At 42.5% G+C, this 27297-nt stretch overlaps 3 protein-coding genes across 3 annotated transcripts in view; 2 read left to right on the top strand and 1 right to left on the bottom strand.

Annotated features, from left to right (window-relative positions):
* Window positions 1–11379, bottom strand: part of LOC136676980 (transmembrane protein 8B-like) — a 228200-nt gene extending 216821 nt beyond the window's left edge. The window contains exon 1 of the mRNA XM_066654310.1: window positions 11275–11379. Coding sequence (XP_066510407.1) covers window positions 11275–11320 — 46 coding nt within the window. The 5' untranslated portion in view covers window positions 11321–11379. The remainder of the gene's footprint in view (window positions 1–11274) is intronic.
* Window positions 11380–20949: 9570 nt separating this feature from the next.
* Window positions 20950–23200, top strand: LOC136676318 (sialic acid-binding Ig-like lectin 15). Its single transcript, XM_066653215.1, has 4 exons — window positions 20950–21331; window positions 21474–21839; window positions 22381–22441; window positions 23123–23200. The coding sequence occupies exons 1-4, from the start codon at window positions 20950–20952 to the stop codon at window positions 23148–23150; spliced, it is 837 nt and encodes a 278-aa protein (XP_066509312.1). The 3' UTR covers window positions 23151–23200.
* Window positions 23201–24986: 1786 nt separating this feature from the next.
* Window positions 24987–26204, top strand: LOC136677367 (sialic acid-binding Ig-like lectin 15). Its single transcript, XM_066654891.1, has 3 exons — window positions 24987–25032; window positions 25326–25712; window positions 25831–26204. The coding sequence occupies exons 1-3, from the start codon at window positions 24987–24989 to the stop codon at window positions 26202–26204; spliced, it is 807 nt and encodes a 268-aa protein (XP_066510988.1).
* Window positions 26205–27297: the final 1093 nt, after the last annotated feature.

Genomic DNA, 27297 nt, shown 5'->3' with positions numbered 1-27297 from the left:
AAGTCATGATTTCCAGATCATGGGACACCACTCTGGAGTCCTGCGTTGGTTGTTCTATTTAAGCCCTCAGACACTATGAAGATCCCTTAAGCCCCCCCATGTTTAACCCAAAGTTAGACCCTTGTGATCTTCACATCTCATAACCTCTGTTTGTAGTAGGTCTGGCTCACACAGTCATATCTGTCTTGTATATTGTACTCATAGCATACTGCACTGCACTTGTTTGATTGTATTCTATATCTTCATCCTTCTTGTGCATGGCAATGAGGCCCTGAGGGACTCGAGGCTTCACTAATGCATGAAAGTCCCTGTTATTTTAATCTGTCACATCTTTATTATAGTGAAATCAAAACCCTGATCTCCAGCCTGCTCTGTACTGCATATTTTTTGTGCTTTCCCTGCTCTTACCCGTCTGATTCAACTCACAAAGGGCTCTGTAATTAGCTGATTAGCTGAATCAGGACTGTTAGAACAGGGAAAACACTTAAGTGTGCAGAGCAGCAGGGGCCCAGAACTGGGATTGAATTCCGCCGCTTTATAACATCACACGCTGCAGCTTTTAGCCTGTCAGCCTGCTGATGATCATTTTTTTTTGTACTCTGCGTCTGGAAAGAAAAAAATAAAACGGCTTTTGATTTTTCTATTTTGATAACTTATTTATTTTTTGTCGTCGTCAAATCTGCCTGAAGGAACCAATCAAATCAAAGGGACATGAACACTGTACATTTTGAATTGTTTTTAATTCTCAGCCAGAAGCCAGGGACATGCCTTTCACACACACACACACACACATACACACTCACAGACTGCAGGAGATGAGCTCAAGGGTGTCAGGAAATGGGTTACTTTGGGTTACTTTGTACATTCAAGTGCTGACAATGGATGGAACTTCATTGAAGTTCAGAAGGAAGAGAAGGCTGAAAGATGTTTAAAAGCCAATAGATGCCTTTCTAAATCTGATTGGCTGAGCCACTTTTAAAGCGCTGTAAAAATCCCTATATACATACACACACTTGCCCTATATGTCACCTCACATCATCTGAAGTTATTCGAGCCTACAGGCACTTTTCTGCATGCTTGATTATTCGTACAGAGTTAAAAAGTCATATATGTGAAGAGGGATTTTTGATGTCATGCTGGTTAATTACTGTCATTACATAATAGCTGGCTCACAAAACAACACAATACTGCTGTTGCCTAGCAGCAGGGAAATGCACTATGGTAAAATTACAGTAGAGCTGGGCCTATCATGAGGAATTGTATACGCTAAACACATTCACATTTTCCAGCACACGTCTTGTAGAGAGACTGCAGTGATTGGTGCTGCACATCTGGAGAAACCTGGGGTAAAGTGGATGGTATATAAGTGCAAATGCACTACTACAAACAAAAAGAACATAGAATCTCAAGTGTCGTCTCCAGTGGATGCTACGTTTGGTCAGACTGGTCTCTAATCAGTAGTCCTTATCAGAGTTATCTACCTGTAAGAAAGTGTGAGCAACTACAACTACTCTGCACTCAGCACTGCAGAAACTGCACTGTGTAACTTTTGGAGGAAGGTAGGAAACCACCACCTCCCCTCACCTCTTGAATAAGACTTCTTAAAGAAAATGATTTCCTAACTTCCCCAAATCTTTAATAAATAACCTACCGGTTCATGTCTTGGTTACGTTGCAGCACTCCAGTCTACAAAGTATGAGGGAATATTGAATAACCAGCACTGTATCAGGCCCAAGCAGGGAACACACAAGTTTGCCAAATTGGACCAATACTGCCATGTTTTTCTGCCAATAAAGCGTGAAATGCACACTCTGCTACTACAGCTTACCATATGGCCTGAAGTAGTGTTGTGGTTAGGGTTAGGGTTTGGTAAATGTAAATGTTAATATTTAGGGTTGGAGTTTGAGAGGAAACACTTGGGTTGGGATTAATGAAATTCACATTTCACAGTTTAGTGACATTGACTATTTTGCCATGATAATGGGTTGGAATAAAAGTTATGAAGAGTTTATTATGATTACGTGAATCCAAATTTGTACATATATGTATAATAATTTAAATATAAAATAATATGAGTAGGCTGCATTTTTTACACATCCAATATGTACCCAGCTTTTATATGTGTGAATACGTCCTATATTTAAATGTGCTAGCCTGAACCAAACCACTATACTTTTGTTTTTGATGCCAGTTCACAAATAAATGACATTATTATGGTGCATTTACACTGCAATCAGCTTGGCTCATTTCACTGGTCGCTTTTCCACTAGCACAGTGCCCCAACGAAATAGAGTCGGTCATGTCGCAAAACCCTGTCTCTAATGGGAACCATTCGGTTTGAAAACAACAACAATCCTGGCGGTTAGACACTGTTTACTCATTGTGTATTTGTGTGTTGTTTTGGTTCTTTGGACTGAACACGGCCCCAGTTCCCACAGATCAATGTTCCATGTTGCTCATTTGGCTTTAGCTGGAGATTGTCATCGGCCACTGACCCAAGGAGCATTTGAACCTCTTCAAAACACCTCAGAATAAAGTTACAGGGTAAAGCTACCTCTGTGGGTCAGTTAAAAGCAAATGTGAAAGCTGCTGCAACTTCAGAGATTTTACAAGCTACAAGTCTGTGCTGGAGCTCTGCATTTGGTGGTGATTGACAGGACTCTCTGGCCAATCAGCGCTCTGCAGGGTCGGCTTGGCTGGGTCGGAACAGTAAGCGAGCAGGGACTAGGGACCAGGACCAGATTTGGGCATTGGAAAAGCACAAGAGCTGGGCTGAGTCAAGTCGAGTCGAGTAGGTACCATAGAGTGGAAACGTGCCATTAAGCGAGTAAATAATCACAGCAAGCAAACACATCTGTTACACAGAACAATGCCAGGACTAGAATGTGGGTTATTTGAGCATATCTGTATAACAAAAAGGGACTCAGAGACTGTATCCATATATATCTTTACATAGAATCAAGCTAACGATGTCTTGCTATTAAACGGCTTGCACCACCCATATCCAGTTTGGAAAGAATTTCCAAAAGTCAACAAAGTTAATAGTGCACACATCAGAGCAGCCCCCTCTTAAACTGATGAATCAGATTCCTCTGATACATGTCGTTCATGACACTAGTCTGTGTCTGGAACGCAAGGAGTCTGAAGAGCAATCATCATGCATAAATCTCATTAAGATGCGGAATGTGTCTCTGAATCTGATATTGATTTTTTTGTTTTTTTTGACAGCCCTGGGCCATGCTTCTGACGCCTTTTAATTGGCATTGCCGCTAGTTGCTCACATTCTTGGCTCGGTTAGGCTCTGAAAGCTAGTGCTGCTGCTTCGTTGGAAGCCTCCCACCATCTGAGTTCCCGCAAACTGAGCTTGCACAGAGCCAGACTTCCATTAGTTCCTGGTGAATACGAGATTAGCAAGTTGGTGCGGCACAATATTGAATTATGCACTGGCGTCGCATCAATCAGAGCGCTGCGACGGATGATGTGCTGATCAAGGTTGCGCAAAGCAAAGATGCCCTAAATCCCTCCTGTGGGACTAGAGTGGCGCCATTTATCTCCCCTGCGTTTTAATTGGCCCTGGACAAACAAAGGTGATCTGCAGCATAACAACTGGGCTTAAGACACAAAAAAATGGTTTTAAACTCAGCTTCCATTCTTATTTTCACCACAGAAGCACTCTAGCTGTACACTGAGCAATAGAACTGCATTATAAATTGTTCCTCAGGGTTTCTTTTATAATATGCTCTTAAATGTATGCTTTTAAAAGCAATAAAAAAGGGGGATCGGTGGGCTGTTGAGCATGCTGGTTTTAACTGCTTCTGAGAAAGGGTCCCCAGTGAATTTAATCTTGCTTTATATAACCAGAAATATGGATACTGTTTTTTTAATATTCATTAGTGCCAAGATGTGGACACTCGAGAGTAGCTGACAGCATTGGAAATGCCTTTGTTTATCGCAGTGGTCAGCTCCAGCATGCTGCTTTTAATTGGACCAGGAAAACCAAGGTGTCTGGGAAAATTAACGATATGTAGCTTTGTAAACCGACCTGCTGCTGAATGCCATTTCCTTCTTGTGTGCCATGAGCAATGCAATGATTGGGCACCGACACAGCAGACGAACAGTAATGTGTCACATCCTGAACCCAGCAGATTCATCAGCAATTCTAAAGATAGATGAGACCACTGGGAGGGACCCTCTGTTCTCCAAGTGGATCTCTTCTGCCTTTGTCTTACTTGTGCATCACAATAAATAGGAGGATGGAGATTGCAATAACGGGGGGCTTCTACATTCTAGTGGAACATTAGTGATAAGATGTAGCAGGGAGCTATGTAGAAAACAGTGGTAAAAACACATGAATCTATACAAGAAACTGAACCATTGGAGGGCAACCTGAATAAACAACCTGTCATCAGTTACAAGTTACAAAATCTCTATAAGCTTTACTCAGGAGCAGAGTACAATACTGCCACATTGTGAAAATCAACTTTAACCCTGAGGCAAGGGATAATTTAGTGGACAATATTTTTTAATATAAAAAACAAAGTTGGATCCATTTGAATAGGTTTGTACTAAGGCTTGTGTTGTATGTCTATCTTGGAGCCCAAGTCCACTAGGCAGAGACTTAGGTAGCAATAACATGTCATTTCCTAAATTAGTCGTCCTTTAACATCAAGCTCTATACTCTCCACAAAAATATTCTCAAGACCAGCGTTTGCATTAAAACAGCAAGAAAAGTTGCCATTGTTTAGCGGCACATTAGTGGCAACAGCTTCAGAGACACCTTTGTTTCCTCTGGTCGTTCTCCTGAAATGTGGTGATTATTTCCAATTCCAGTGCAGTGAAGCCAATTTGCAGCCGACAGAAAGATGTAAAAACAGCCTGAAATGCTCTGCAGCTGATGTTTACACATTTCTCCTAATCACTGCCTACTTTTTTAAAACCTTACTCTTATTTGCATTTTTGTCAAAATACGAAACTTGAGCGAGGACAGCCGGTTCCTTTAAAAAGCACAACAGCTCGTGATGTGACAGCTCCTAAAACATCATTATTACACTCGTTTGAAAAGCTTAATCACTGGCAATAGTTGGATGCTTTCTTCACAATGTCTCTCTGCTTAAGCGAACCTTTGTGGGTCATTTCTACCTTTTGAGAGGAAAAGGTTTACTCCGGTCCCCAACTGGAGACGTGAAAGAAAAGCAGGAACTTTTTGGGATCCATCACCAACACCTCTGAGTGACAACACCTTCCTTGTGAACGGCTTCCTTTGACATTCCTGGTATTCAGCAACTCGAGATAAAGTCATTTACACCTTTTTCATCTCCTGGTTGATATAGTTTTGATGCAGCTTTCTAATCAGGCCAGCACAGCCCTGCAACACAGCGTCTCAATAATTCATACCTACAAAGCCATGAATTCATTTAATGGTACATCAAAGAAATAAGATTACATTGTCAAAGATCTGCAGGTTACTCTGCGATTTCAAAACTGAATAAAGCAAGCCCCCGGGTGGATGATAAGACATTAAATTACATGATGTTACAGGACAATTTACTGCCAGATACTGATTCTTTGGAAGAATTTCATACAAAAGCCACTGTCTGGTTCCCCCCTCGATAACAAATCTTACACCAACAGGTTCTTCAAAGCAACACATCTGTAACTGATTTATGAAAGCACAGTGAAACCTTCTTAGAATTTTTTCAAAAGTGTCCCAAAGTGTTGTAAAACCCATTCTCAACCCAAGGACCATTCAATGATCTTTATTTTTAGGGGTAGCTCTAGTTGTGGGCAGTTTAGAAGAATATAAAAGACAAATGCAGCACTGTGCGAAAAGCTAGACACCACTGTATATTATCCCTAATCTTTTATAGCCCCTGTTTTTCTTTTTCTTTCTCCTTGTTTTACATCAGACAGTCCCCTCAACCACCACATGTTCAATGCCAATGGCAGTCCATCCACACCAGTACACACATCATACATCATACCTCCTTTTCAGGGTTGAATATAGGATGCAGTGCTTTATCTAAATACGGCTAAATCTCAGTCTCCATTCTCTCATTTGTCACACAATTTACATGTTAATTTTATGGCAAAACAATGCTTCTTTGTTATTTTTATGTAAATACTATGGCTTTTTAAATGGTGTATATATGTTTTTAACAGAAAATTACTGTAAACAAAACAGTTCTTAAATGTAAAATTTATGTGACGTGACAGTATATTTTATGGTGAAAATCTGGCAACAGCTGCCAATTTTTTACCGTAAATTTTACAGATTTTTTTTTCAGTGTGTGTAATTTACAGTCCAAATGAGAAGACAGGAATTTTCAAAACCTGGAGAGTAGAAAAACATGCTCCACTCTTAAATAACCCAGACGTGTTCCTGTCAAATCAATCCATTCTGAGAAGATAGCTCAGTGTTCAGGGTCTGAAAGGATGTGGACTTGTCTACTAGAGATTGATCAGTATTTGCTTGAAACTCAATCTCTGGATCATCTGAAAACCATACAGGCCATCTAAAGCTACAATTACACACTCACTATGTGAGCTCCAAATCCCTCTCTCTCTCTCTCTCTCTCTCTCTCTCTCTCTCTCTCTCTCTCTCTCTCTCTCTCTCTCTCACTCCCCACTTTGTCCCACTCTTTCCAAACGTGATCCTTCTAAATATGAACAGAATATCCAATATGCTTCAAGAAGAAAGAGGGACAGACCCATCTACAACAAGGTACTGGAGGACAAAGAGAAAGACGCACAGCCCGCTGTAGCCCTCAGACGGAATGGAACTGAGACACTGGTGCTGTCGCCCCGCTGCTCACATGTGATCACTCAGGTTTGTCGACAATGGAGCGGAGGGATGCCAGTGTTTCAGGATGCTCCCACGTCTGTGTGTCCTTCTGGTTCTCTCCTTTTAAAGCTCCTGTTAAAGCTGTCATAGTCAGATCTACTGGAGTCATTAGTCACACTCTAGGAATGTTCACATTCTCTGCTTTACATTCACCCAAACAGAAAAAAAAAAATAATTCCAGCCTTCTGCCTTTTTCAGAGTAAACCACCGCCCACCTGCCCGGCTGGATGCTGATGGATGACTGACAGTCGAGCTCCTGCTCCACGCTTCAGACCGGCTGCCCATACTCTTGCTCACGCCACTTGCCTTGGACCAGCTGCGCACATTACACTGAAGTTTACACAGACTCCTAAATATTATTTACCTGTAGATTGACCAGAGGAGGATAGCCCCCCCCCCCCCTCCAGTTGTGAGCCTCGGTTTCTTCCAAGCTTTCTTCCTCAGCTCTGAGGGAGGTTTTCCTTGCCCCTGGCTTCTCTCCTGGGGTTTTTTACATTTCATGTTAAAACTTCTGTCTTTACTGGAATTCTGTGACAACATCAGTTGTGAAAAGCGCTATACAAATAAATCTGATTTGATTCGATGATATTCTTCACCCGTCACAGAAGGCTGTTCTTTGGTCTGCTGTGACTCATGCCCCGTGAGACTACATGGCTTATCAGCCCAGCTCCTTTATGTGTGCCTCTGCAGATCACTACACTCCGGCTACTCATCGATACTGCAATCAATGTGAGCAATCGCCAGGCCTCTGCCACTTGTTTCTGTACTCCTTCACTGTCACGTATCAGATACAGCACTGTTCATCAATTCCCCCCCATCTTTATGAATTGCCTCGTGACCCGTCTTGATTCAAGCCTCCTTCAGCAGCGTGCATGTTAATCATTTGCCAGAAGAGATGCTATCTGTCTATGAGTTTGTTTGCTATAGAACTGATTACATGGCCGTTTTTTCCAGGAATAATTCATCCATTGTCTGAAAAAAAAAAAGAGCAGACAACATGGCAGAGAGCTTGAACAAATCTGACAACTTGTTTACAACTGACCTGGTGTCTGTGCTAAGACCAGCAGGTTAATTAGTAGCAGAACTAATATCAGATCTAAAGAATGACGCTGTTTTTGCAAGTGGTCACCACGTCTGACCACCCATCTACACTGTAAACTTAGCGCAGGTTTAACAGGCACCAGGAGTGCACCAGAGCAGCCCCAATGCCTGGGCAGCGGACACAGGTAAAACACACCAAGCTCAGCATAGTCAGTGCCTCCAAGGTAAGCCTCAGACCCAGACCTCCATCGCCCTGGAGTTGTGTAGCAACAAAACCATAGTCAGTCTCACTGCCGATTTCTCATTTCAAATCTGCTGAAGTTCACTAACTTTTTATAGTTATTAAATTAAATTTTTCGGCCTCGTCCATGTGCACAACAACGACAAATCCTTCAAGACTCATGAGTTGGAAAACTGTACTCACAAACGTTGTAGTCTAAAACAACACTGTGGCTCAGTATTCTCACAATGCAGTCACTGTACTGTAATGGCATCATTCACAGCAGAAGACATAAAGCTAAATTTGCATTTCTAACATTGTGGAACAACGTTTTCACTACAATAACAGCTGACATACAGTGTAAAAACATCACTGTGTAATGAAGGTGGTATTAATCTTTATATAACACTGATATTTCATGTATGAATGAGGACTTTAACCTGTTTTGGTGTAAAGCTTGTTTTGTCTTGCTCTGGCTTCTCAGCCAATTTCTGTATCACCGCCTCCTCCATTTCTGCAGCATCGCAGGTGAGACTTAAGATGGCTTCATGATAGATGTTATTAGAAAAGAGAACTGTGCTGGAAATTCCTCACACTACTAATCTCCTCAGTTTGAACAAAAAACATTAACTCTTTTTATATTGTGGAAATGACTAGAAGAAATAAGTAAATAAATAAAATAAAGAAAGAAAATGCACAAAACCTTAACTGAAAACCTATTCAAACTTATACAGAGCCAAACAGAGTGTGTTAGCATATGTTTATGGTGTTCTTATTGTTGTTAATGCAATAACATTGTATCAACAGTGTAATAGCTATGTAATTTACCTATTTAATGGAAAAGCTTGGAGCTCTTAAAAGAAGGGATTATTCTCTAATGCTCTACAGTCAGTTGAAAAAATGTTTTGCTGCTCATGAAGTAATTTAGGCTATTTCATTTTTCTGTGTGGTGTTAAATATTAATCTGTAAATGTCAGCTTTGTTTGTGTTTGCTTCCCTTTTAAAGTATAAAGCAATAATGTTAAAAACACATTTTATTGTTACAGGGTCTATAAAAAAGCCTCCTTGACTGAAACATACGCTGAAGTATACGATGGAAAATGTTTATATATGCATGTTTCTCTGGTTACTAAGTGTTTTGCCTGTAATAACATAGTAATACCTGTGGTATATCTATGTAGTTTACTGTGCTAAATTCATTAAGTGTTTCAACTTCAACATTGAAGGCTAGGGTTTAATTCCCTGCCATGTTAAGTCCCTGGACAAGACTCCAAATGCCATAAATGTAATGTAAATGTAAATGAGAGGAAATATGTCAGTGTTGAAGTGCAGATATAAACTGTAAATACAGCAACCATGTAATTGCTTTGTATTAAGGAAGTAGCAGACTATATGTCCTTTAGATGCTACACTGTTAGAAATGTACCTTTAGGAAAGTAAACTGGAGTTAAACAACACTGCTGTACTTTACAGGTACATTAACACTGTTTGTACATTTAGGAACTGTAATGAGCGATTACCGTACCTTTTTTTCTGACAGTGTATAACACTGCCTAATTATAGTGTAAGACCTGTGTAATTAACCTTTATCTATTAATATTAGCCTTTAAATACCAGGAGGAATAAACACAACTATGTGTATTTATTAATTTATTAATACTGTAAATATAATAATAATTAATGATAATGAGCAATTTTTTACCTAATGAAAAATATAAAATAAAACATTAATGTAAATAAGAACAGTCTGGTGACACACGCAGTCACCAGTTTTTTCTTCCAAATCTCTACTTCAGTTAAAATAATAAATAAATAATTTAAAAATAAATAAATAAATAAATAATAATAATAAGTCCCCTCCGGGGTGTATTCCCGCCTTGCGCCCGATGATTCCAGGTAGGCTCTGGACCCCCCGCGACCCTAAAATTGGATAAGCGGTTACAGATAATGGATGGATAGATAATAATAATAATAATAATAATAATAATAATAATAATAGCTGTGGAAGTGCCCAGGACTCGTGTTTAGTTTGTTTGTCCAGTGTGGGTTTGAATGTTCATTTCTGAAAGTTTGCACTGATTATGTTGACTTTCCTCTTAAAGAACAAAAAGAAAGTCAAGAACAATTTGTATTCTTTAAAAACACTGTGGGATGTGATGGAAAAGCAAACCAGGTTAAAAGAGTTAAAAGAGTTAAAAACATGACTGTACTGATAAAATATTGTTTATGCGTGTAACAACAATGTAATACCTGTGAAATTATAGTTGTTTATGCATTGCAGAATGAATATATAAAAAAGTAGAATTCAAATCTACAAAACTGTGGGTGGCAAAGCACAGGTGATCTACATGTGAATACGATGCCAAAAAAATGCTTTATGTGGTAAGAAAGAATGAGCAGACTATTTTTATTATAAAGTTTATAGAAAAGCCTCCTTAGCTTCAACCAAAAGATACAATGGGAAATTGAAACAGGATGTGCTTTAATGCTGATACTACTGTGTATTCCTGTAATAATAGAGTAATACCTGCCTAACAGCTGTGTAATTTACTTTAGTCAATGCTTGAAGCATGTGTATTAAATTACAAAAAGTATAACACTGGCCAGAAAACATAATGTAGTCTACACTAAAATAAGACACCAAATAATGCTTTATGTGGAAAGAAAGAGCAGTTTACTACTTAAACAGAGTCTGCACCGAAGCCTCATCAGCTCCAACACAAGCCGAGACACGGACAATGTTTACATATGTGTAATGTGTAATGATGCCGTAATGACGGTGTAATAACGGGTATGTCTACTTTTCCTCGTGTATCTGGGCATTTAAACAGAAGCAGAAAAGTGGGCAAGTGAAAGTGAAGTGGCACATAAGGAGCAGAGCTACCCCAGTCGCGAGGCTATTGCCTAGCACGGCTTTATCAGAGTCCCGAATCACAGATAAGCATCAGTCCTTCATCATCCACACAGCTGCTCCTGCTCCAGGACAGAAGCCGGAGAGGCAGCACTGGAAGTGTTTCAGCACCAGAGCGCGAGGGGACAGCTCCTCCGCATCAACCTCCCCACGATCCCCACTCCCCCCCTCCACTCACCACCACCACCACCCCCCACCCCCAGCTCCCCTCCTCCGTTTCCTTCCTTCCTGCACGCGCTAACGAGCGGATGGATCACTCACCTCCGGCGGAGCACGCACAGGCGCACAGGAGCAACAGGAGCCGCATGTCCGAGCTCGAGCCTCGCAGCACACACCGACGACACAAAGCAAGGCGACGCGCGCGCACTGTTTACCTCCTCGCGAGCGCGGCCGTTCGCCTTTTATATCGCCGTGCGCGTCCACATTTCCGCGGCTCGCAGCGGACCAGCTGTTCGCGCATGACGTCATGTGGAGGGCGGGGCCGCGCCCCCTCCTGCCGCGACCGCATTGGCTGGCGAGCGGCTTCCACCGAGCGCTGATTGGCTGAGGGAAGTGTCGCTTAAGGTGGAGCTCAGCAGCTCCCTCGGTGTGGAGGGTTTGTTGGTGCGGATTGATGAGCAGCGTCTTCCACTTCAGGTGCGCTGTATTACCGTAGCAGCAGAGGCAGGAGAGCTCTCTTTCTCTCTCTCTCTCTCTCTCTCTCTCTCTCTCTCTCTCTCTCACACACACACACACACACACACACACACACACACATACTTTGTTTATTCTTGTTTTCCTTTGTTTCTGATTGTGATGGGTGCGATTCTCCGGTTTCAGAGCGCTCAGGATATTCCACTATTCCCAAGTTTGGAATGTGGGAATATTTACAGTGATATCTTCACTCACATAAACATTCCTAGGGGGCTATTTTCAAATCCTGAGAATGGAGAGTGAATTAAGAGACTGAACGGGAGAGAAATGCTGCCCCCTACTGACTGAGAGCAAAACTGTCCATTACTGAACCATTACTCTGTGTTTAAAGAAACTAGACTGACCTCCCTTTTCTACATTCATTAGCTCCACAGACCACAGGAGCACATTGTAGTTCTGCAATTACAGACCATAGTCCACCTGTTCCTTTTGCCTCCTTTCAGCCTGTTCTGACCCCCAAAGGACCCCAGAAGGGCAAGTGTGTTTTGGGTGTTGGAGAGTTTAAAGCCCTCAGTGTCTCAGAAAAAAACTGGCACTGTGGTGGTACCCTTTCGCTGTCATTCATACGCTTATATAGGGATCATAATTTTAGCATTTTATTGTAGATTTTTAAGATGCATTGATTTCATACACTCTTAAAAATTAAAGCAAGACACCAATGAAAAACCACAATGGGTTTTATAAATGAGCTACTCTCTCTGACTTTACATCTACAAGGTGGATCAACAAGATAGGTGGGTCTTACAGATTGGACTGTGGGGGGATACAGTGTCTAAAAACTCCAGCAGCAACTGCTGTGTCTGATCCACTCGTACCAGCACAACACACACAAACATACCACCTCTTTGTCAGTATCACTGCAGCGCTGAGAATGATCCACTACCTGAATCTGCTCTGTTGTGGTCCAGTGGGAGTCCAGACCATTAAAGAACAGGGCAATAAGTGGCTAAGGCCTCTATCTGAATCTGAGGAGTAGTTCACAGCTTGAGCAGCAATACCTTTACTTTATCAATTAGAGTCCTAGGGCAAGACACCTAACCCTGCACTGTCCAATATAACATGATTAAAACTGAGTCTCAGAGCCTCTGCTGAATGTTAGAAATGTAAACGTGAGGAATAAACTGACTAATTATAAACAGATTCTAAACCAATCTCTAACTCTATCCACTCTGACACCCAAACCATTTCCTGCATCAAGATAAAGCAACAAAATAATAAATAGATTAAACGTCATGCCAAACACCCCACCCCCCCTTTCTCTCTCTCTCTCTCTTTCTCTCTCTCTGTCACACATACCCACAGGACAAGAAGTCTATCTCACTTGATCGAGCCTAACTTGATCGAGCCTTAACTATCTTGACTTCAGTAACTTAATAAAAGGCAATCTGATTTACTTCCAACATCCAGCAGGTGTCACCTGCCTTCATCTAGTGCAGTGGTTCTCAAACTGTGGTACGTGTATCAATAGTGGTACATGAAGCAGCAAGAGGAGGTATGCCAAATGACTTTGAATAATTTACTACTCAATTAAGGAATATATTCATAACTGAAAATCTAACGTTTTTCTGTGTAAATTACATAATGTTTCACATTTTCCATAATTGTGCCCCAATGAAATTCATTTGTATTGTAGAAAAATACAACATGCTACAACACTGTAGTTGATTACACTTGGAGGTGGCAGGGGGGGATGACAGCATTCCTCCACTTTTTTTCCAGGGAGGGAACACGATCCCCCAGGTTTTTGAGGAACCCGTGTAAAGAAAGCCCAGTTTCAGTTGCTTACTGGACAGACGTGAGCAAATTGGATTTTATTATGAAAATGGCAAAGCAGAAATGAGAAAAACAAGCCGAGACCAAGGCGAGAAATACTCCGAAGCCCAGAAGGACTAAAACCAGAGGCAAAAACAGAGAAAAACTAAGTGAGAATTCTGTACACGTGAAAACAAAATAGAAGAAAACCGTTCTTCACATCATTACTGCCCTAAAACAAGGTTTAACACAACGCCACCTCTCCTTCACCTACTACAAGTGCAGAGCTCCGCTGTGACCTGCCCCAAGCACCGCACCGTTTTCACCTGGAGCCTGTTAAAGCCCATAACTGATATTAAATTGACCTCTTCTCATTTTGTATTTCTTTCAAAACACTTATTGCCCATAAATTTGATATGTTCTCATAATTGTGTTTAAAACAATGAGTTTAGGCTTATAGTTATTTGTTTTCTCTCTGTAATGTTGAGTAATTATTTTGATAATTTTGTGTTAAACTGCAAATTTCAAGTAAATAAAAAGCAACAAAAATATGTGAAACTTCAAAGCAAAATTTTGCCTTACGCTCTATGCACAGAGGGAGAACCAGGAGCCACATGTTTCTGAGGTAAAAATCATAGGTGGTACTTGGAGGTTTTGGTTTGGTAATGGGTGGTACTTGGTCTAAAAATTTTGAGAACCACTGATCTAGTGAATAAACGCAGGTTGATTGAAAAACTACTGATTGCTAATTTCATTTTAATGCTTGACTTCTTGTATAGAGTTTAAAGTAACCCAAAGTCATTATTTCAACTATTCAATTAATATTATTCGTTCATTCATTATCTGTAACCCTTATCCAGTTCAGGGTCGCGGTGGGTCCAGAGCCTACCTGGAATCATTGGGCGCAAGGCAGGAATACACCCTGCAGTGGGCGCCACACACAGGGCAACACACACGGACACTTTAGTCGCCAATCCACCTACCAACGTGTGTTTTTGGACTGTGGGAGGAAACAGTGCACAGACACAGGGAGGACACGCCACACTCTTCACAGACAGTCACCCGGAGGAAACCCACGGGGACACAGGGAGAACACACCACACTCCTCACAGACAGTCACCCAGAGGAAACCCACACAGACACAGGGAGAACACACCACACTCCTCACAGACAGTCACCCGGAGTAAACCCACACAGACACAGGGAGAACACACCACACTCCTCACAGACAGTCACCCGGAGGAAACCCACACAGACACAGGGAGAACACACCACACTCCTCACAGACAGTCACCCGGAGGAAACCCATGCGGACACAGGGAGAACACACCACACTCCTCACAGACAGTCACCCAGAGGAAACCCACACAGACACAGGGAGAACACACCACACTCCTCACAGACAGTCACCCGGAGGAAACCCATGCGGACACAGGGAGAACACACCACACTCCTCACAGACACTCACCCAGAGGAAACCCACACAGACACAGGGAGAACACACCACACTCCTCACAGACAGTCACCCGGAGCAGGACTCGAACCCACAACCTCCAGGTCCCTGGAGCTGTGTGACTGCGACACTTCCTGCTGCACCACCGTGCTGCCCTCAATTAATATTAGCTGATTAGTAATTGTTTGATGATTACTATTAATGTGTATCTTTAAAAAAAAAACTCAAGTAACAAGGGGATTAGTCTTGGGAGTGAAACATCACTGCTTTGATCCCTGGTACTTGAAGGAAAACTGGGTCTGGGCGGAGTGAAGGATGTGTGAAGGATTGCTTGCATAAGGGTGTGTGTTCAGTACCTCTACTCTCTAGTGTGTGTGTGTGTGTGTGTGTGTGTGTGTGTGTGTGTGTGTGTGTGTGTGTGTGTGTGTGCGCGTGTGTTTACTGCCATGGATTGGTTAAAATTTTAATTTATTGCAGTTATTTAATGCTGTTAAAGTCCAAACTTTATTCAGAACAAAGCTGTATTCAAACAAATTCCGTGTAAATATAAAAATAATATTAATTAATTATTAGTAATAATGATAATAATAATAATAAGAATAACAATAACCCCTCTACTGTACTCGTGTGGTAACATTAATAAGTTTGACCTTTGCTTATTACTCACCAAAATCTGATTCAAAGTCTTCTTTCCCTTTAAAAGATGTGGAATTCTGATGTGTTTTGTATTAAATAAACACTTGGGCTGAATTCACTGACTTCAAATGTCCCATTCTGCTTTAAATGAATAAAAATCTCTACCAGTTTTGATGACATCATTCCACTGTGAGCAGACAACTTTATGATAATGAGTTTAGCTTCGTGTTTGAACTGCCATTCCACCTTAAATAGTCCATTTTACGAAGCTAAATTGTGTTTATGACACAAACTCTAACACATTTTCACCTGTAACATCTGTTCTGTTCCACCTTTATCTGAGCTGTGTATTCATTTCCTGTAGCATCTTACATTCTGAGGAGAGTAAAGTTCACTAGAATATTTATTATTCTAGAATTATTTCAGAATAAAGTAACTGTGGAATATGTGACATGTGTCATTTGTATTTTCTCAAACAACTGAGCGCAGTTCACTGGTCTGTAACTGGTCCCATAAACACGCTTCTAATATATGTTTATTGGCCCTAGAGTGTATTAATCAAGAACTAGTGACAATGGCAGTATTTCTGCTTGGTGTGTAGCGAGACTCAGGGACACCATGTCACGCCTTCGTCCTGTCAGTCTGTTGTCCCCGCCATGTGCTTTATTTGCACATGGTTCTGTTTTGTTTATGTTCTAGTCTCCGCCTTTGTCCCGCCTCCTCGTCTGTCATCTGTTAACCCGTCCTTCTTGTTATCTGTCTCAGGTGCGTCTCGTCAGTGTCTTGTATTTAAGTCCCCTTCCTACACTTCCTGTTGGTTGGTCATTGTTCTATTGTTCTCATGTTCTCTCGTTCTTTGTCATGTCAGTCGTGTTATCCGGTCTGTCTCTGTAAGTTTCCACATTGTCGTTTCATTTCCTGTCGTCTCGTTCTTTAGTCTGTCTGTCCCGTTTGCCCTGATTTGCTCCTCGTGTCCCGTTTAACCTGTTTGGCTCCCTGTTTGTTTTCGTTATGTTAAAGTCTCTTTGTTTAGTTATTATTCTTCTTTATTAAATATACTGTGCTTTAACGAATGCGTCCGCTCCGTCAGTCCGCCTCTCGTTCCTGACAGAATGTACGACCCCCAGGACGCAGCTAGCACAGACTATTATCTCAAGGGATGTGCCGTTCGCCAGACTCCATTCCGCACAGGCCCCAAAGATCCTGTGGGGGAGGCTTTGAAAGCGGCCTCGAAATGGAGTCGCCGGCTGGAAGAACCGTGCTGGAGTTCCCTCCTCGCTGGAGGATTACCCCCTCAGGTCCGGGGAAATTTTTGGGGGGGCGTTAAGGGTAGGGGCTGTTAGCCTCACCTCCGTAGCTCTGAGGTCTGAGGCTAACAGGGGCGCACCTCGAGGTGATCTAATGGGTGCGCCTGTGAAACCCCCTAAACCCTTTACAGCTCCAGTGCGAGCCCGGCGAGCAGCACAAACCCCTGTCCTCGAGAGCGCGGCGCGCGCCTCTCCTGTCTTCGTGAGCGCGACGCGCGCCTCTCCTGTCTTCAGGGACGACGTCGCTGCAGGTTCCCCTGCCTCCGTGGACGACGTCGCAGGGTCTCCAGTGTCCGTGATGGCGGCACCCGCCGCTCCAGTCCCCGTGATGGCGGCACCCGCCGCTCCAGTGCCCGTGATGGCGGCACCCGCCGCTCCAGTGCCCGTGATGGCGGCACCCGCCGCTCCAGTGCCCGTGATGGCGGCACCCGCCGCTCCAGTGCCCGTGATGGCGGCACCCGCCGCTCCAGTGCCCGTGATGGCGGCACCCGCCGCTCCAGTGCCCGTGATGGCGGCACCCGCCGCTCCAGTGCCCGTGATGGCGGCGCCCGCCGCTCCAGTGCCCGTGATGGCGGCGCCCGCCGCTCCAGTGCCCGTGATGGCGGCGCCCGCCGCTCCAGTGCCCGTGATGGCGGCGCCCGCCGCTCCAGTGCCCGTGATGGCGGCGCCCGCCGCTCCAGTGCCCGTGACGGCGGCGGCGCCCGCCGCTCCTGTGTCCGTGACTGCGGCGGCGCCCGCCGCTCCTGTGTCCGTGACTGCGGCGGCGCCCGCCGCTCCTGTGTCCGTGACTGCGGCGGCGCCCGCCGCTCCTGTCCCCGTGACTGTGGCTACGGCCGCTCCTGTCCCCGTGACTGTGGCTACGGCCGCTCCTGTCCCCGTGACTGCGGCGGCGCCCGCCGCTCCTGTGTCCGTGACTGCGGCGGCGCCCGCCGCTCCTGTCCCCGTGACTGCGGCGGCGCCCGCCGCTCCTGTCCCCGTGACTGCGGCGGCGCCCGCCGCTCCTGTCCCCGTGACTGTGGCTACGGCCGCTCCTGTCCCCGTGACTGTGGCTACGGCCGCTCCTGTCCCCGTGACTGTGGCTACGGCCGCTCCTGTCCCCGTGACTGTGGCTACGGCCGCTCCTGTCCCCGTGACTGTGGCTACGGCCGCTCCTGTCCCCGTGACTGTGGCTACGGCCGCTCCTGTCCCCGTGACTGTGGCTACGGCCGCTCCTGTCCCCGTGACTGTGGCTACGGCCGCTCCTGTCCCCGTGACTGTGGCTACGGCCGCTCCTGTCCCCGTGACTGTGGCTACGGCCTCTCCTGTCCCCGTGACTGTGGCTACGGCCTCTCCTGTCCCCGTGACTGTGGCTACGGCCTCTCCTGTCCCCGTGACTGTGGCTACGGCCTCTCCTGTCCCCGTGACTGTGGCTACGGCCTCTCCTGTCCCCGTGACTGTGGCTACGGCCGCTCCTGTCCATGTCCGTAGGTCTGCCCGAAGGACTTCAGGGCCGATCCCCAGAACTGTGCCCAGGCTGGTTCCTCAGACTGCCCCACAGACATTAGCCAGTCCTGGGCACCCCCCTGTTATATTGGTTCCCCTGTCTGTCCCTGTCTTGGTTCCTGTCTCTGTCCTTGTCCCAGTACCCGTGTCAGCTTTTGTCTCTGTCCCAGTCCCTGTCACTGTGTTCGTGTCTGTCCCCCTGAATGTCTTGGTCCCTGTTCCCTTACCAAGTCCAGTCCAGTCTCCTGTGAGTCCTGTCCAGTCCCCTGTCAGCCCTGTCCAGTCTATGTTTCAACCCCCGGTTCAGTCCCCTGTTAGTCAGGTCCAGTCTCTGTATCTGTCCAACGTCCAGTCACCCGCCTTGTCTCCAGTCCAGTCTCTGTCTCAAACCCCTGTCCCGTCTCCAGTCCAGTCCCCGTTCCAACCCTCTGACCTGTCTCATGTCCAGTCCCCTGTTAGTCATGTCCAGTCTCCGTATCCGTCTAGTGTCATGTCACCTGTCCTGTCTTCTGTCCAGTCACATACCCCTGTCCAGTCTAATGTTCCTATCCTGTCCAGTGTCTTGTCCCCTGTCTCGTCACCAGTCTCTGCTCCCGTCTATTCCCAGCAACCAGTCCTGTCATCAGTCCCGTCTCCATTCCAGTCCCCTGTTCTGTCACCTGTCCATGTCCAGTCTTCTGTCCCCAAACGTGTCCAGTCTCCGTATCCGTCCCACGTTCAGTCCCCTGTCTTGTCTCCAGTCCAGTCTCCCGTCAATTCCCATGTGTCCACTCCTGTCCTGTCCAGTCCGTTCTCGTCTCTTGTGGCCCCCCTTTGTCAGTCTCCTGTCATGTCCCATGTCCAGTCTCGTATATTCGGTCCTGTCGTGTCCCCAGCTCCTGTGTCTGTTCCCGTCCTCTCCTGAGTCCTGTCTCCCTTGGTTCCTTGTCTTGTCTTAGTCTGTCTTGTTTTCCGTGCCCTCTCCTGTGCCAGCTCCTGGGGGGTTTAGGAGTACGCGCCCGGGAGTTGCGCGTTCTTGGGGGGGCATCTGTCACGCCTTCGTCCTGTCAGTCTGTTGTCCCCGCCATGTGCTGTATTTGCACATGGCTCTGTTTTGTTTATGTTCTAGTCTCCGCCTTTGTCCCGCCTCCTCGTCTGTCATCTGTTAACCCGTCCTTCTTGTTATCTGTCTCAGGTGCGTCTCGTCAGTGTCTTGTATTTAAGTCCCCTTCCTACACTTCCTGTTGGTTGGTCATTGTTCTATTGTTCTCATGTTCTCTCGTTCTTTGTCATGTCAGTCGTGTTATCCGGTCTGTCTCTGTAAGTTTCCACGTTGTCGTTTCATTTCCTGTCGTCTCGTTCTTTAGTCTGTCTGTCCCGTTTGCCCTGATTTGCTCCTCGTGTCCCGTTTAACCTGTTTGGCTCCCTGTTTGTTTTCGTTATGTTAAAGTCTCTTTGTTTTGTTATTATTCTTCTTTATTAAATATACTGTGCTTTAGCGAATGCGTCCGCTCCGTCAGTCCGCCTCTCGTTCCTGACACACCACATGCCAGCAGATGTACTTCCACAGGCGGTGACCCCCCGACAGCCTCACATCTCAGCACCAGCACACACAGAAACACACACACAGTAAATAACTACAAAGCAAAACACCTAAAACCATGAACAGAAGGGAGCCTGGTGCACACAGGGAGCTCCCCCATGAGTCCCAGCCTCTCCCAATTTCCTGCAGCTGCCAAAGTATTAAACCCACTTCATATTTTATATTATTGGTGTGTGTGTATATCTTTGTGTTTAATATTCCGAGCCTTGAGCAGAATCACAGTAGCTCAACTTCATCTTTATTTGACAAGTCTTCATCTCATTCCCCTCGTTCGCTCTCCTGTACTGACCCCACACTGCTAAAATTTCCTCCATTTTCTTAAAAATGCAGGTTTATTGTCGCATATGTGACATTCTTTTGTATTCAAATAAACCTTATTTAATATACCTTGATTTTTATGTGTTGTGTTCCCATCAGTAAATGCAGCATTTTGACCTCAAACTGATAGTTATCTTGTGGTTAAATTGGAGGAGGGGCCTGAATAAGTTAACCTCGTATTTGGAGTTTACCCCTAGCATCAGCTGTGAATTTAGAAGATGAAGCCTTTCCAGATAATAATGTTCTTTCCTCTGTTCTCCTCAGGTATGATATTTTTATGAATATTTTTATGTCTACCTCAGGTTTATTCTGTGTGGTTTTTATGCTGGGATTTACTGTTTAACAAATTAAAATTTTTATATTATATAATGATTATATAATAATTATATAATGATATTGTATAATGTATGATATTGTATTATTATATTATAGTGTATTTTCTCTGTGTCAGCAATGTACATATGTATATAATAAAGTTAATGAATGAATCAATCAATATTTAAACATGTAGTCATTGCTTTTTTATTTTTTTTTTTAAATAGTAAGTAAGAAGTTGTATTTTTTCATAATTCAGAATTTTTATGCACGCATTTTTAGTATCATGTCAACATTTATTTATTTATTTATTTATTTATTTTCATTTGTTTTATAATATTTATTTTATGCGTTTTTAGTTCCATATCAACATGAATCTTCTTGTTACTTTAGGCCTCATGGCAGGTAATAACTGGTCAATGACTGTACATGAAGTTGTCAGCCAATCCATTGATGAAGATGCCATCCTTCCCTGCCATTTTACAACTCCATATAAAGACTACCAGGATAAGATCACAGTCATTTGGAGAACCACAACCCATTACCACGGGCCAATCATTTTCCAGTGTGTAAGCAATGGAAATGCAACAGAAAGTGAACAGAACTGCACAGGATCTATTGGACGGTATTCATTAGCTGGCAACCCAAGACAAAACAATGCTTCCTTGAGGATTAAAAACATCTCGTATGTGGATGTAGAAAAGTATTTCTGTCGTGTTGAATTGAATAAGAAGCAAGAAACCTATGAAACTGAAAAAGGAACCAGTTTAAACATCCATGGTGAGAAAGAGTTTTGTTGTTGTTGTTCTTCTTCTTCTTCTTCTTCTTCTTCTTAATGTAGTATCTTTGGACATTTTTCTGAGATACAGAAATCCAAGAATTACATCTTATATAAAACAGGATGGGTTTTTTTCCACTGCAGTGCCTCAGTCACTGGAGAGAATCTACCTACGAACACTTCCATCAGGAGAGCAGTTTGTTACCTGTGAAGTTAAAGGAAGACCTTCTCCAAAAGTGGAATGGATTGTTCCAGAAAACATCAGTGATTCTAGGGTGTCTGCTCACAGTGGCTTCGCAAGAGCATTGTCCTCTATTCCTGCAAACCTGCCCAGCACCAACTACACCTGCCGGGTCCATGTAGAGAGTGGACTGCAGCATCTTTCCTTTTACTACAGCAGAGCTCAGGAGCAACAGCACGGCATCTATCCCACATTCTTCATTGTCTTCGTCATCCTTTCTGGAGTATTCCTTGTTCTTTTGGTCCTCCTGACAATGTTTTACAAGCAAAGTAAGTGAAGGATTGGTCTAACTGGAGTAAAAATGATATTTGGCAAACATGGAAATAGTGGAAATATATTTTTAGGCTCTTTTTTCAGATTTCATCACAACAACAAGCCAGGGGTTATCAGCCAATCAAAAGAAAGTATGTTTTTGACCGATGAAATTCTTACTGCTGCTGATCTACATTTCATTTGATTGAAGAGAGTGATAAGAAAACACTTTCTATTTTGCAACTCACATTAAAGATGTGATACAGCCATGAGAGTGTATTAATCTCTACCTTCTAAACCAGTAAATATGTTGAGAAGCAGCAGTAACATTTTAATCTCTCAAAAACTGGAACCACTTCCGTCTGGTTAGCTGATTGTGTGGCTGATAATAACTGGTGCACCTTATAAAGTAAACATTTTTGTATGATCCAGGCATGATACCTATGATTTAGGTATGATATAAGTGTCCTTGTTAATATATACTTCAATGAAACATGGCTATACCGTATCTGGGGTTAGATGATTATAACAGTATAGTTCAAAATGTGTTTTTCTCAGAGTTGACTGAGCCTGTGGACTCATCACCAATGAACTTTACAAACTGCATGCATGCCGAAAAGTAAGGACTACTTTTGCATTTACACAAAGTTTTTTTTTTTTTACATAATAATTTACAATGTTGTTTCCAGTAAAGTTAGAACATTTGGTACATTGCAGTAAAGCAAGAATCTGTGATTTGTTAATAGTCTTTAACAAAACTGACAACTTGGTTGTATTTTGTGAATATAGACACATTTAGATTTTGATGACGGCAACACACTCCAGAAAAGTTGTGAAGAGCAAAATAAGAGTGAAGATTTTATGGAGTTATTCTTGTTTTCACCATTTTCAAACATTCCACAAAACTCCCCTGAAGGCACAGTCTGTGCAACAAATTTTGAGCCAAGTTTCACAAATGAATTCTCATGAATAGTTTAAAAAAGAACTTTCCCAGTGTATTACAATGTATTACCTGCCCTTCCACAATGACATGTATTTGGGTTTTCCTGCATTTGAAATGCCAGAAACACCTCTGTGCCTATGGCTATATGGCTAATGGAGGTCCGGCAAAACTACTGTTGTTTTCTGTGCTTTTATTAGTAAATAAATCTTCAAGAGAATTAGCAAATCAGATTCTTGTTTTAGTGCATTGTACAAAAAAAAATCTCAACTTTCTTGTAATGGGTTTATATTAACTAACATTTAACTTTTGCTTAATTTACACACTAATGTCCTTCCTTTCCTACTTGTTTCCCCACAGGGATCAAGACATTTATGGTAATATTTAAGACCGGGTGATAAGTGGCATCCAAGGTGCCAAATCTGGTTTTGATGTGGGTCTCAAACCCATGACCCCAGGACTCTGGCATTGTGTGACTCCGATTCTACCTGTTGTACCACCACCCCCACTGAAATAAACACATAAAAGCCCAGACCATCCTCCATCTTTGGTTGAAAATTGCTTCACACGGGTTCTGGGTCTGTGATTTCAGACGTTGTGCTGCATAAACTCATAACATATAGATTCAGTTAAATCTCTCATATACAGCTATTTTTTACTTAAAACCACAAACAGGACTGTGCTAAATCATACATTTACACTTTCACAAGCTCAAAGAAAAGAAATGATTGAAGATAATTGTAAAATTGAGCGCAACTTTTAATTACTTTGAACATTAGAGTTTACAGACTTTAAAATTGTGACAGTGTACTGTTGTAATTACATTTATTTCTTGCTATTTGCTTCATGTGATTTGCTTTTTTTGCACATGTTTTCATGATTTCTGAACCAGCCTTTGAACTTTTAGAAGTGTTGTTTGTCTTCATCTTATTTACTGTTCATATAAAACTTGCTCTTCTGGTGATTTTGTCTGTTTTAATACAATTATGAAAGTAGAGTTTCAGCATCCAAAACTTGTAGGCAGCAAAGCTGGCTACAAACTATATTTCACTCCTTTGGCAAACATCACAGATAAGATCAAATGTATATTCATGACATCAAAAATATAGTGAAATCAGAGCAGGCTGGTTTTCAACGTACGGACTTTGTTGCAGAGTAAAGAGAAATTCTAAGTGTTCAATGTTGATTATTATATCTTACATCAAACTGCTTTATATATAAAATGGACACCTAAATCATACCAAAAAAGTAGGGCCTGTTTGTATTTAGATATTTGGGAGTATAATGCATTCTTCTTTTTTACAGTGCTTTGGAACGGTAACAGTATCTAAGCTTCTGGATCTGTGAAATCTCACAGAAATGTAAATAATCATCTTTAACTGTGTTCACGCCTCTGTAGCATCTGTAGTATTTGTGCAATCAAAACAGAGATCAAACTCATATACTGCATGTTTGGCAACTCCTTTTTCATGAATGTCTACAGCCTCATTCTGCACATTGCAACATGGATGCATAATTTACAGAGTACAGATGCTAGACCGGCGTTCGTGCCATCCAGGTCTGTCTCCTATTGAAAAATATGCAAAATACAACAGAAGTTATGAAAGTTTGTGCATGTGTAATGGAAAAATGGCAAACAATTATAAACACAACTAAATAAATATGAGAATTTAGACCCTGAACAATTATTAAAATGGTATTCGAAAGCCAAGATGAAGTATCCAAAGTTCATACACATCAAATACTTCAGGACAATTTTCAGATTAATAAAATTTGAACAAAGTTCACTATCACTGTTTATTAGAATTTCACATACCCTCAAAAATTTTTGGAATTCAACATGTAGTTTTTTTTACCCCAGAAACACTGTGTGTATATATATATATATATATATAATTATGAAGCATTAAAACAGAAGACTCTGCTACGTCTCCACCACGCAGAGGTGAGAACAAGACATGGGGCAGTGCTTCCCGTAGCTTCATAGTTTAAAGTAAATCTTGTTTCCTTTTCTGCTCATCGTGTCCTGTATTGACCCAGTAGAGACACACCACAGATCTGTAAGAACAGCAGTGGTGGTGTAAATGTAACACTAAATACTAGTTGACTTTGAGTTCACAGAATAAAGACTGAGCTCATTGTCCTCTTGCTGTTAAAGTGGAGGAGGGACCTTTATACGTTAAAGTTTCACATCTGGAGAATTACCCATTACAAGACGTGAAGGATGGAGCTTGTCCAGAAAATAATATTCTTTTCTTTGTTCTCCTCAGGTATGATTTTTTTATTCTGATACAGATTACACAAACTGTTTATCACTGGGTTTTACAAAACTCTTGTTTATGCAACCAATGGTGACTGTTAGTTTTAAAAAGGCAATTAGTCAGGAGGTGGTGGGGCAGAAAGGTCTGTCTGTGTTTTGACATTTTCATAATAAATGTCTTTCAGATGTTTTAACCCATATATATTGAATTTTTTTTATAATTTATCTGATTATTTTGTGAAGTTGTATAAAAAACTTTTAGGTTTTAGTTCCATATCAACATGAATCTTCTTGTTACTTTAGGCCTCATGGCAGGTAATAACTGGTCAATGACTGTACCTAAAGTTGTCAACCAATCCATTGATGAAGATGCCATACTTCCCTGCCATTTTACAACTCCATATAAAGACTACCAGGATAAGATCACAGTCATTTGGAGAACCACAACACATTACCTCGGGCCAATCATTTTCCAGTGTGTAAGCAATGGAAATGCAGCAGAAAGTGAACAAAACTGCACAGGATCTATTGGACGGTATTCATTAGCTGGCAACCCAAGACAAAACAATGCTTCTTTGCGGATTAAAAACATCTCGTATGTGGATGTAGAAAAGTATTTCTGTCGTGTTGAATTGATTAAGAAGCAAGACACTTATGAAACTGAAAAAGGAACTAGTTTAAACATCCAAGGTGAGAAGGAGTTTTGTTGTTGTTGTTCTTAATGTAGTATCTTTGGACATTTTTCTAAGATACAGAAATCCAAGAGTTACATCTTATATAAAACAGGATGTGTTTGTTTCCACTGCAGTGCCTCAGTCACTGGAGAGCATCTACCTACGAACACTTCCATCAGGAGAACAGTTTGTTACCTGTGAAGTTAAAGGAAGACCTTCTCCAGCAGTGAAGTGGATTGTTCCAGAAAAAATCCTTGATTCTCAGGTGTCTGTTCACAGTGGCTTCGCAAGAGCATGGTCCTCTATTCCTGCAAACCTGCCCAACACCAACTACACCTGCTGGGTCCGTGTAGAGAGTGGACTGCAGCATCTTTCCTTTTACTACAGCAGAGCTCAGGAGCAACAGCATGGCATCTATCCCACACTCTTCATCGTCTTTGTCATCCTTTCTGGAGTATTCCTCGTTCTTTTGGTCCTCCTGACAGTGTGGTACAAGCAAAGTAAGTGATCAGTTCTTCATTTAAGTACAGATCAACAGACAGAGAGCTTTTACTTATGAAACACAGGGCTCCTACCCAAAGACAGATTTGAAAGTCAGTCTGCTGAGCAGAGGGCCAGGTTTTCAAATAAAAAAGTGTATCAAGATTAAATAACTCCACTTCTGTTTAGTCCACAATTTATTATTATGTCTAATGTACTTCTGGAGTCGAAGTATTACTGACCCTGACCCCACAGAATGTTCCAGGAATGTGGTCATCAGGATGGAAATTCTGCATTAATTCCACTGGAATATTTCAGTCAGTGTGTTGAGATTAGATTTGACTCCTTTATCAGACCAGAAAAGAAACAGGGATGTTATCTCAGGGTGTTTCACACCTGTAGTTTATTTGCTATGGTCTGGATGAGTTCAGAAGTTCATAATGTTGGAGCATTTTCCCCTTGGTTTGGGTAGTTTTCACACAGGGAATATTCCAAATGCCAAGAGTGAAGACGAAACAGAGTAAGATTTTACTGAATGACTTTTTGACTAAAAAGCACAGGTCTGACAACTGGTTAGTTGTCCCCAAATGTTCTTGAATTTCAAATTGAAGTTTCAATGAGATTTATAGCGTGCAGGTTTGCAGCCGTGTTCAACTTTGGTGAATTTTGACATGTGAATACATATCTTTGGTCAACAGTACCATTGCTCACTCTTTGTGACCTCAGTTCTGTCTCTGCTTTGTCTGAAACAACATGGAGGCAGTGCTGATTATTGTGGTTTCAAAACTGAAAACATTATACAGCGATACAGAAAGTAGCGCTAAAAAACTCTTCTCTGAGAACTCATTTTCACTGCTTCTGCTAGAATTCCAGTCCTCTTCAGAGTGGGTTCAGACTTGTCAGCTTTGACTCAATTAAAACAAACTCTGGCCTGTTAATGTGGCCTCATTTAACTCCAAGTGTGAGCACAATATGAATCAAAGGCATCAAAACAGACCAAATACGGGACTAAAGTGTAACATTTGACTAAAGTGTTCACACCTTTACCGTATGTGAGGTTTAAGAAGAAGGAAGAAGAAACACCTTCATTGATCACCTTGGGGTATGATAGTGAAAACACA

The sequence above is a fragment of the Hoplias malabaricus genome, chromosome X2 (assembly GCF_029633855.1).
Source record: "Hoplias malabaricus isolate fHopMal1 chromosome X2, fHopMal1.hap1, whole genome shotgun sequence".
In the NCBI taxonomy this organism is placed as follows: domain Eukaryota; kingdom Metazoa; phylum Chordata; class Actinopteri; order Characiformes; family Erythrinidae; genus Hoplias; species Hoplias malabaricus.
Note: the sequence above shows the minus strand (reverse complement) of the source record. Positions and strands in the feature narration are given on the sequence as shown.